At 36.9% G+C, this 11,478-nt stretch overlaps 1 protein-coding gene across 2 annotated transcripts in view; it reads right to left on the bottom strand.

The window, feature by feature from the left end:
• Positions 1-5,839: 5,839 nt before the first annotated feature.
• PRKAR2B (protein kinase cAMP-dependent type II regulatory subunit beta) overlaps positions 5,840-11,478 on the bottom strand; it is a 92,636-nt gene continuing 86,997 nt past the window's right edge. For both annotated transcript variants that reach the window (XM_037390035.1, XM_037390036.1), the window contains exons 7-11: positions 11,337-11,438; positions 10,663-10,737; positions 9,815-9,880; positions 9,507-9,645; positions 5,840-8,010 (exon numbers count right to left, since the gene is read on the bottom strand). In XM_037390035.1, the coding sequence (XP_037245932.1) occupies positions 7,877-8,010; positions 9,507-9,645; positions 9,815-9,880; positions 10,663-10,737; positions 11,337-11,438 (516 nt within the window). In that variant the 3' untranslated portion in view covers positions 5,840-7,876. The remainder of the gene's footprint in view (positions 8,011-9,506; positions 9,646-9,814; positions 9,881-10,662; positions 10,738-11,336; positions 11,439-11,478) is intronic.

The raw sequence follows: 11,478 nt of genomic DNA, 5'->3' as shown, positions 1-11,478 counted from the left end.
CCATGGAATTTAACTAAAAATCTTCTATGCTTAATCACATAACAAACCAATCCTTTACAGATCATTTTCCCAGATCAAAAACGTAAGAGTTATTTGAACAAATGCCTCCAGGAAAAAGCTGAAAATTAACGTTGAGATTCAGCCATTAAGTGACTAGAAAGCTTATTATAGTATCAGCTGTCTAACTCCACAACCCACAAGCTTAGATTTTTCCTATATTTAGAACTCGGGCTTTTCCTAAACAACTGATACATCTTTGTACAAGAAAGCTTTCATAGCATGCTCTCTCTAAAATACATTTTCTAATGAACTGAAAACTGGTAAGCCAGGAATCATCTTTTTTTACACCACTCCACAATAAAATTAACTTTAAAGCTGTGTTCCTTCCTGCCCTTCACCTCTCTCTCTTGATCTCCTCCCTTACACACCTAAACAGCCCTTAGGCTTTTTGGAGAGAGACCCAAGCTTCTTGAGTTTTCAGTAAATTTTACTGCAGACCCTGCACTTCCAGATCAAGGCTTGGCAGAAGACCTGTGCATGCAGATGTCTTTATTCTGCAAATAGGCCACTCTGCTTGTGGTACAGCCACTTGCAAGGTAAAACTCAGTTTTCTGAAAGCTCCATCTGCTGCAGCGTGGAAGGCAGAGAGCACAGAGGCCAGATCAAGCAGCTGCAGAAGACAAAATCCTGTCTCAAGACCCATTAGATTTTTCAGAAAACCACCATTAGCCTGAAGGTTCATACCTTGTTATGGAGCACATTTCCACCCACTATGTAATTTTTTACCCAAAACAAAAAGCATTTTTCCCCAACTAAATGTTAAATCTATTTGCCATGAAGGTCCCCAATTCTCTACAAAACCTTACACGAGTGTTAGGTGTGAAACCCAGTCCTCTGAGATCCAGCGGTCCAGATTCCAGGTACAGGTCCAGACAAGTAAATACCACTGCTGAATGAGAGCCTTGATATCACAGTTACCATCTATGACATACGCAGAAAGCACAAAAATATGAATCCTACAGAGGACTGAGATTAAAAGCTTGAAAGGATGAGTGTCTGAATTGTTTTGAGATTCTAAAAAAACAGACATGTAACAGCTTTCTTATTTTCAAATCTACATTTTCTCCTTTGCATTTGGTAAATTAACATTTACTCAGTAAGGATGAAAAAGAAAATTAATAAAAGGCCAGGTACATGCAGTGCGTGGCAGCAGGACACATAAAACTGTATCAAAGCTTACTTACTAAACCTCTTGTTTGAAGTCAAATATGTAGCTTTTAAATTTCAGAATAAAGATTATGCCAATGTCATACACCTTGCTCTGTATGCCTACTCTCTAATTAAATCATTACCCACCTCCACCCCCACACACCCTGCCTCACCTTACTCCGTGCCCAAAATGAATGGGTGCTCAGAGAATGAATCAATACTGTGTAACACGGACGTTGTTGGTAGCTTTGCTGATTCGGTTGCTTCTGCTGTTATAAGAGAGGTAGAAAATAAGGTGGGGGACTGGGAAGCGTTAGTTGTGCGTTCTTGTCACATTACAGATGGCTACCAAGAAGCACAAAATAAGCAGGAAAGACTACGCAAATAGAAATTACAGATACAGATATATCTGCATCCTATTTACCTCTTAAAATTGGCAGCCACAAAGTTAAGAAACCTCAAAGTAGATTTTAAAAATGCACATTACAGTCAAAGTCATATTAGTAAAATATCTATCTATTGGGTTTGTGCCCATCTCTACTTTTAATCTCTTCTGTTCAAAGCCAATGTCCTGTCTTGCCCTTATGACACAGCTGCTACTGCTCACTCTCTGAAAGACAGTGTATCATTATTTTAATTCTGCTACAGAAGTTTTCACATCCACCCTCAGCAATTACCTAAATGCTCCCCAGACATCAGAGCAACCCACTCATCAGAGCTTCCACTTCTACACAATGCAGCAGCCTCTGTTCTGCAGCCACTCTGCCAGACCCTCTCACATCAGTTTTCTCCTTTCACAATGACTTCAGTATCTCCTAAGGCTATTTTTACTCATTCCATCCTCTCACAGCCTTCTGTGGGTAGCTGCAATGGTAGCTGGCTCTTCCCCCACTTCCTAATGACAACTCTAAGCATGCCCACCCCTACATTTCACCTCTTTAATCTCCTCACAGAGAATGCTGTTGGGAATGCAGAGCCAAGGAACAGAAGACTCGTTACTTCCAGGAAAGATTTTTTTTTTCTTGAGTACTAGAAGGGAAACTTCACTTGACTCCTGCAGTGGGGAGAAGTTGGGAAGAAACAACAAATAACAGGCCAGAGATATATTTTTTTTTTGTCTTCCAATACAGGACAGGAATTACTGAGAAATTTATTTCATATCATTATGGCAGATTCCAGCTTTAGCTAAACTTATCACCTACAAAGACAGAGCAAGACAAAAAATGACTATAGTATCAGGAAAAAAGACAGACCTGACATATCAAGAATCAATCCAGAATAATGAATACATACAAACCACTCTATCCCAGCTCAAAGCTTGCAAAAAAACAAGTCAAGAAGAGACTACAGATAATCTGTAGGTTCCCACTATGCTGCTGGTAAATTAAAATGGCAGGGGAATGCTCCTGGGCACTGGAATACAACCATCTGTACTGCTTTTTGGTGGTTTTTTTTTGTTTGTTTGTTTGTTTTCCCCAATAGCCCTGGCATAGCTTTTGCATGGGCCAATAGCAAATAGTTTTTGGATACAGTTTGGGAGCTACCATAGGCCAAGGACTGTTCTCAGCTGGCCATCTGCGTATGGCCACCCCATACGGAAAGTTGGAAAAAAAACCTTCTAAGACAGCTTATAAATGAGCCCACACAAATACTGGAAAACAGCATGAATGCTGGTCATTCAGTGCCTCAGTGCTAACAAACGGTCTCAAGCACATAAAATTTCCTATGATGGAGGCAACCATACAGATGCAGCCAAAAACTAAAGGTACAGTGAAGCTAAGGTCGTTTAAGAGTGTCACACCACCTGACTGCACAAAGACAGAGCCACAAAGAGAAAAAGATAGAGCTTGGTGATAAGTTGCATGGCTTTTTCCAAATAAGACATATATCAGAACTGCGTTTCCAGCATCTTCAGTGATGTGGGGGAGCAGGTCCCAGAGGCTTGCTCAGGTGCCAGGGAGTTAGTCCTCCTCAGAGAGACCTGCACAGACCACTATCCTTTCCCAAAACTCCATAGCTGCTCAGCTGAAATAATTAAATACCTTCAAAGAAGAAAGGACAAAGTATTCATACCATGCCATGGTGCAATTTTTAGGTGGTCCTAATATAATTTACCTCAATAAGAAAAGGCTGAGTCAGCAGATACTGTCATAATGGCCTAGTATAACCTAGTGTGAGGGTTCTTCCACACAGTTTTGACTGGGCACAGTTTCTTTCGTGTAGCAGTTTGGCCTTTGCCTCTTCCCTGTTCCCCCATACATACATATATCTCTGCTAGTTCTAAGAAACAAACACAACCCTACCCACAGTATTCACACAGCCATGGCAATGCCATTACTGCACTCCAGCTCAGCTTGATTTGCCACAGAAGGGACAGGGGTGGGACAAAGGGGATGACGAAGAGAGTGTCACTGCCCAGTCAACCAAATCACTGCGTCCCAGCACGGACCCAGCCAGTCATTCCACTTGCCTTACATCCCCCTACTGCCACTGGCTCTTCACCCGCCTATCAGAACAAAGATAATTTAGAGGGAAAGAAATGGGAAGAAGGAAGAGACAACATTAAAATGTAATTTTGTTTGGGATTTTCATATCCTACCAAGATTATTCAGCTTCCCTTCGGTCCAACAAATGAGAGTGTCTAGCCTGTTAAGCGTCCTTCTGAGCCAACAAGTAGATTAAGAAATTGGAAACAGCCTTGGTATATATCTGAAGGAAATACAACTCGCAGAGTGATTTGAGAATGATGCTAAATTTTGTAAGACAGTCAACAGCACAGATCTGTACACACTCAGCATACAAGGCAATTCCTCCCAGAGATAAATGCAGTAATCCTTGTTTGAGAACTATACACAGGACAGTGTCTTAGAAATGCCAAAAGGATACAAATCTATAACCGTCACATGTATGAATGGATAAAAAGAGCTTTGAATTAACATAAAATGTTTAGCAAGAACATGGTAAGAATGTCCATGCTGTGGCAAACTGACTTTCAGCAAATCACTTTGTTCAGCAAAAGGTGTCAGATGTAGTAAGCGTCTGAAAAAAGCAGCCTAGGAAACTGATGTTCCAGGTCTATGAAGGATGACCAGCAGATACTGATTTTACACATCTGGGAACTCTTGATATTGAAAAACAATACTGTTTGCCATGGAAATTGCAAAGTTACAAAAAACCACAAATTTATAAAAATCATGATGTAACTATCCCAGAGTCACCTTACAGAAAACTTACAGCAGCAAACATTTCAAACAAATAAAATCAAACCAAAACCAAACCCACCATTCCAGCAAGAACCAAAATAGTCTTTGCTGACTACAAAAGACAACACGAGGAAAGAAGATGGAGTGACAGTGGTTTAGGTTGTAGATGGTTTCACAATGCTCTTTCACAGCTATGCCCCAAGACTTCCACAACTGGTCACTTCTGGACCTCAAACAGGAGATCCAGAAGGGAATGATTTCAGAAGTGTTTATTCCATGTGAACTTGAATCAAATTTCATGAAGACAAACAAATGACATTTTAAAAGTGACCGCATCAGCACTAGGACCAAGGAAGCTTGCTTTCCTCCGGGGTTTGCATCTTGTGATCAACTGAGGGCTGTGGTTGGATTTTTTTCCCATGTTTAAGGCATTTGTAAACATTTTCTGTCATGCGGATTCTCTTTCACTTAGTAACATGTGAACCCATGAATGCCTTTCCGGCACAGGATTTCTCTCAGGCTTTTTTCTCACCCAGTGGGGCATTATTTTCAAAAACTCACTGGAGCATTTTTATTTATTTTTTCCTGTTTAGAACTTAGCCATCCATCAAATTCATTTAAATCATCTGCAGAATTATAAATTGCTGGTGAGGTTGAGGAGAGAGGAGAGAAACAAACTAACATGTATGTGCCAAGTAACTGCTAAAGTCCTGATTCTTTAGTGACCTGTCTACAAACAAGGACAATAAAAACCTTTAATAACAGAAGCATCAGGTAATATAAGTGTGGACGCAGATACTCTCATAAGATAAACACAACATAGTATTGTTTAAAATTATTAGAACTATCTACCTTTTGGCAAGGTGGTTAAAAATCAGTGACTTGGTATGATTTCCTTCTTAGGATGAGCACTTGCCACATTTATGACACTGAGAGTAGCACATTTGAAGTGCACATATGAACACATCCAGGAGAAATCCCAAGTGTGACTGACGAAGGATATAATGATTTGGACAAAACTTACAAACTGATAATTTTACTGTTGCTTAACTCCCCACCCGCCCCCACCCCCCAATTCACCAACAAAAAAAATTCGAGAAGTCATCCAGTCCCCAAAAGCAACACATTAAAACTGCTGCAACATGAAGCTGTACCTGGCACTCAAAAAATCCAATGTCTCTAATTATCTTAAATTTTTCACCCTGCAGCTTCTCCCCAGCTATAAATTATAAGCAAGTCATCAAATCCAAAGTAGCTACAACAATTACCACACCAATCTATTCTGAGCAGACGGAGCATCCACATAACATCATTTATGGAAATCAACATGGAAGTGCTAAGAATTATGAATGTTTTAATAAATGAATATAATTAGGTTACTTGTAACTTTATGATAATGGAATTAAAACACAACAATATCAATAAACATTTTTATATATAAAAGTGTTGTTTATTGTAAGGAAACTTTAAATATAACCAACAATATTGAAAATATCATGACTGGCATTTATGGCCTTGATTGTAGTTTACTGCCATACAAGTAATTTCTAGCATTTTTCTTAATCACATCAAGCTAGTGCAAAATATAGGTAGCTTTTAGAGATTAAGCATACAGAATGACAAGAGTATAGATTTTGGTTACCTGATATTTCCTTCTAGTATAACAGGCTTCTCTTTTTTTTTCCATAAATCAAAAGTACAAAGGCAAGTTATCATATGTGCAATTATTCGTACCAGGTTTCTAGGTAAAAAAAAATGACATTTATAAATTTTGCTCAGATTGTATTTTGTTAGGAATCTGACTTATAATTTATACCATACTTTATGATATAAATTATATATTTTTATCATATTATATAATCATGATTTCATATACAGGTATGATTATATAAATTGTCAGAACATCTCACTAACTATAGGATAATAATTACATCAACATACACAAATATATGGCAATAGAAAAGTCATTATCTAAGAAGGAAAGATGTTACAATTCAGGTGTTTGGAACAGGGCACAAGCAGCCTTCCTACAATTCTTGTATCATTTTGGCAGAACTACTGCTGATCGTCATTATGTGCACTAGCTTTCCATGTACATCCACAGGTAGGTCAGTAAGCAGTATTAAAATTGGATTGGGCCTGAAATCCAGCCACAGACCCTTGTAAGCAATGAGCCCTGTGCTCCTAATTAAGATGATACTCTCTCTCCTCAGTCTCAGAAGGTATCCCATGCTATTATGGCTAAAAAGATGATAGTAATTTATGATGACCTACAGGATTTTGAAAGCATGACATGTTAGCTTTAACAATGACATACTTTCCAGAGTTGTGCAAAGCTTTTGAAGTATTGATCTTTCAAATTAAAAGTATTTTTGCACTTCCTGATAAGGATTTTTCAAGGACAAGCTTAGTTTAGCATGGCTTTCAACATCAAATCACTTCAGTAACTGAATCTGGTCTTTGACAGCTAACATTAGACTGCAAGAAGAGAGATATACAGAGATCATGTCATTTGAAATAGGTATAAGATTTAACAGATAAAAAAGTGAGATCTAAAAAAATTAACTAGAGAACAAGCATAGATAGAGACAAAATGCATAATATAAACAAGGGAGAAGGAAAACAATATAGGTTATGTATGATTAGGTAGAACATGACAATGACCTATACCTTTGCTTTTAAAGCATTAAGGTTAATTTGTCAGCTGTCCTAACTCTAGACTGTACAGAATATATGTAACCAATAAAAAATGCAGTTTATTGCAAAAATATACAAGTCCTCTGAATTGCATAAGATATTACAATGTCGTGCTGAAACATGACATATTAAACAAAGAGGACTTTAAAACAAATTACAATATGTTAAAAATCAGATTTGGGTCATGAGTGTTACACAAAATGCATTGTCATGCTTTATCTTACGATTAGTCTGTGATTCACTACATCTGTGATAAATGCAACATAAAATCATGACAACTGTAATAGTCAGAAAGTAATATCTACTGTATATCTTCTGTATTAATACATATAAACACTTTGTGTGCACTAATACTTTCAACATATCACATTCAAACTAACAGTCTTTCCAGAAAAGTTGTAACCTTTTTGAAGAACAGAAGCTGGTTTAACAAGTTCATCGCATGTGGGTTTTTTTTGAAATCTACTCTTTAAGGAAATGCTGTGGTAAAGGACTTGATTTTCAAAGGTGCTGTGCTAATACAGGTCATCTTAATGCCAGATGGAACCATCAATGCTAAGCACTTTTAAAAATCAAGCCCACAATTTATTAAATTCCTATTTTGTTTACTAGTATTTCCACTGTAATAAGTCAAAAAAATACCCCCAAACCCACCCTTAAAATCACAGAAAATGCTTGGCATCTATAGGAAGAGAGACAATTTCTCAGTGGACTAACCACTACTGTGCTATATTCTCATAACAGATCTTGTTGCTCCAATGTTTAGTTCATGCACTGGGATCGGCAATGTCCATGTTTGTTCCAAACAGAGCAACTAGCTGCTCTTCATAGTTTGCAATGTTTCTTTTCAGAATTTCCATACAAGGTCCCAAAAGCCTTTCAAATGCCTGCACATCCATAACTAAGATAAAAGGGGAGAGAAAGAGAAAGAATATAACGTGCTTGTCAGTTGCAGACACTAATCTTGGTGTTCATGACATTCCAATGTAAAATTTTAAACGATAACAGGACAGATACTACTGAGGCATGTACTTGTTTGCACAGAAGAGAACCACCTATCATAGCAAAACCAAGATCAACCAACACATTGCTGTCTTGAAACTTCATAAACAAACTTAGAATTTCCTGTGTTTCTTACTTTGAAAATATATTCATATTAAGATTTCTGTCACCCAAGACCTGCTGAAGAAGTCTGGAGAGGCCTGGATTCTCCCGCAAAGTACCCTTGAGATTTCACAAAAAAAACCAAAAAAAACACCACACCCTTTGCTGATGTTGTTGGCTCTATTTGGGGTCTAACTTAGTGTATTTCCTTACTATTTCTTCTTGCTTACATCCACAGTGGAAACTGTAATACATATTTATTTCTCAGCAAATGTACAAAAGGCTGGAGGTTGTCATTCACATGCAATGTCAATGTATAGCCAACCAGAATATTCTCTTTACCTTATTACATAATGTTATCCTCTACAGTTCTAGCCTATAGGCCAGGAAGGAAACTTCATACTTCAGCCAGCTTCCAAACTGGTGGCCTAGTTTCCTGGGCTCCTGAGAAAAGGTCAAGATCTCTGCTGTTTGGGAAGTGCCAGAGATCTTCGTGACTCACCCATACTGGGTAATGACACCCTTACTCACCGCGGCCTCTTACTCTTTCCTACCATCTTTGATCTTGTATTGCCCCATCATCTGTGTTTGGAGATGAGGATTTTAAAAATAATACCTTTTTAAGTAAGTGAGAAACTTTTTGGTTACTGGCTTGGCAATCAAGCTGTCAATCAAGAATGCCAAATCCATCTTTGCAGTTTACAGCTTTCCCATAATTATATACAAATATTTAGGAGCTAAACTTCAGACCATGAAAAGCAATGGATGCAAAGGGTTGTCCATGAGCCCAGCTCTTACAGTTCTTGCTCTTCCTGTGCCTGAGACTACAGTGTGACAGAATGATTAAATTGATGGCTAGTGAAGACAAAGGCTTTGTTAAAGCTTAAGTTATGGTGATAAATAGGTCAGGATTTTTGCCACAGTTTTTTCTTGGATGAGGGTCAGCCTACTGAGAAAAGAAATTCTTCATCTTTCTGCAGAGCCTTAGACATTTATCTGATAGCTATAAACGGTTTGCAGCAATACTCTGTACTGTCCTAACCCAATTTTTACTTCCATGTGATCAGAGAAATGTTGGAGAATTAGTGTTTAATACCAGTTATCAATTGCAAATAATTTCTGCAGATGAATAATGTAAATAGGAATACACAGTAACAGATGATGTACTTAAACAGTCTTATCTGGGTAAATGTAATTAAATCCTGCATTCTGGAGGAAGACAGAGTTCACAATAAAAACCACCAGAGATTATTTATCTTTTTCTATTAGATATAAAATATTATCGAACAATACCTAAACATTTGACAGTGCCAAGAGCAAATGCAGAAGCGGCTCGTGGTTTGTTAGTTACAAGAGCAAGTTCTCCAAAATATTGTCCTCTCGAGCATCGAGCTATTTCAACTGCTCCGTTCTCTTCTACATCTTGTTTACCCTGAAATACCACGTGAAAAAAAGAAAGGAAGAGAGAGAACAAGAGAGAGAGAGACGCTGAACACAGGACTGGATAAGCAAAATCAGTACCAATGGTAGCATAGTTGCGTAACACTTAGAATACATCAAGATTTTTAGAAAAAACCATTCTGTGGTTTATGGATGTTTACCTTCCTTGTCATTATAATCCTTACTTCTCCTGATTCCACAATGAAGAAAGAATCAGCCAAGTCACCCTGTAGAAGACGACGACAAATAAAATTAAAAAAGAAGTAAGTAAAGGAAATGTGAAACTTCCTTTTTAGTTTCATGGTAAAATTAAAATATTTGAGCCAGTGCCTTGAAGCTCATCTTTTTGATACCTGTTGCAAAATAAATAACTTTTAATGTGAAAACCATATTCTAGGCACATAATCAAAACTTCTATACAGAACTGACAGCAAGGCCTTTTCATGAAAAGACACAGCTGACTGTGCCTTATACAAAAAGCAGAGAAAAACAGTAATATGGAAGATTTTAGGATCCTTACTCCTGTTTCTCCACCTTTGTATTCCTTTCAAATTATTTCCCTTACAGAGTTTCCAGTATAAAAAGCATCCAAGGGCTATCTAATATCCAATAACTACTTTGGAGCAAGACAGTCTCCACTGCCTACCCTGAAGAGTTTACCTCTGCATTCTTCTTCAAAAGATTATATTTTAACAATTTTAACAATTTAACCAAGGTAAGTCTTCAGTGCTCCTTATTGGAACCAATCATTCTTTTATATACTTCGAATTTCTAAGCATAAGAAAAACATTGACTCCTTAATTCATACCAAGAAAGAGAGATGTTTTCCAAAGGACCATAAGTGAAAAATTAGTTCTGAAACAAAATGATCACCCCTCTTAGATGCAAGATTCATTGGTTTGGTTTCATCTGAGAAAGAAAAATAGTTTAAAAGTATGTATTGTCTATAGACAACATTGTAATTGTTACCTATTGGAAAGGAAAAACTAAAACTAGAAATAAACCATACCTGAGCAATGATTTGTTCTCCATCTTTGTACACTTTGGTGCCAATCACATCAACCACTTTTAAACGTTCAGATACCTTCATTTAAAAAAAGAAAATGTAAGAAATATTTGGTTACCTTACAATATTTTATATTCAGAAATCCCTTTCATATTTCCTTTCATGAATCTTTGCACAGAATAGTCTATCATTATTCTCCTGTTTTGATAACCATTAAAAAAAGGAAGAACTACTGAACATTGTTCCAGAGGGTATATTATAGTCTTAACAGCTAGACCTTTTGATAGAATTTCCATTTTTGTAAGAAGTCCATATATCCCAAGTCTTCAAAAATTATTTTCAGAAAAGCATGCATGTAAAATTGTAGCTGTTAAATGAAAATATTTTTATATTCCCTATGTCATTGTTTATTTTTATGGGCTAATAACTAGTAAAATCAAGCTTAAGAAAATTAAGGTAAAGGTAAAAAAAACCACAGGTGTTTTTTAAATACAATATTAACAATATTTTTTTATCCTGAAAATTAAGAAATATAAAAAATATGGTCTTGTTCCAAAACAAAAGTATACAAACTTTTATTGTGGAGAAAATCTGAATTCCAAATGTAACCTTGCAAAAGCAGAATCTTAGTAGGTATCTCTGATACAGCCATTAAAATAAAGCAATACAAATCTTACTTCTAAAGATTTCAGGAACGGCAATGACTCAATGAAATTTTCATACATTCTTCTCTTTTTGGCATTATTTTTTACAATGATTCTTCGGAATGTTACCCTGTCCTGTAAACACAAAGAGAAAATGAGAGTTTGTTAACAGAAA

The sequence above is a fragment of the Falco rusticolus genome, chromosome 5 (genome assembly GCF_015220075.1).
Source record: "Falco rusticolus isolate bFalRus1 chromosome 5, bFalRus1.pri, whole genome shotgun sequence".
In the NCBI taxonomy this organism is placed as follows: Eukaryota; Metazoa; Chordata; class Aves; order Falconiformes; family Falconidae; genus Falco; species Falco rusticolus.
The sequence above is the reverse complement of the archived record's forward strand: the minus strand, read 5'-3'. Positions and strand labels throughout refer to the sequence as shown.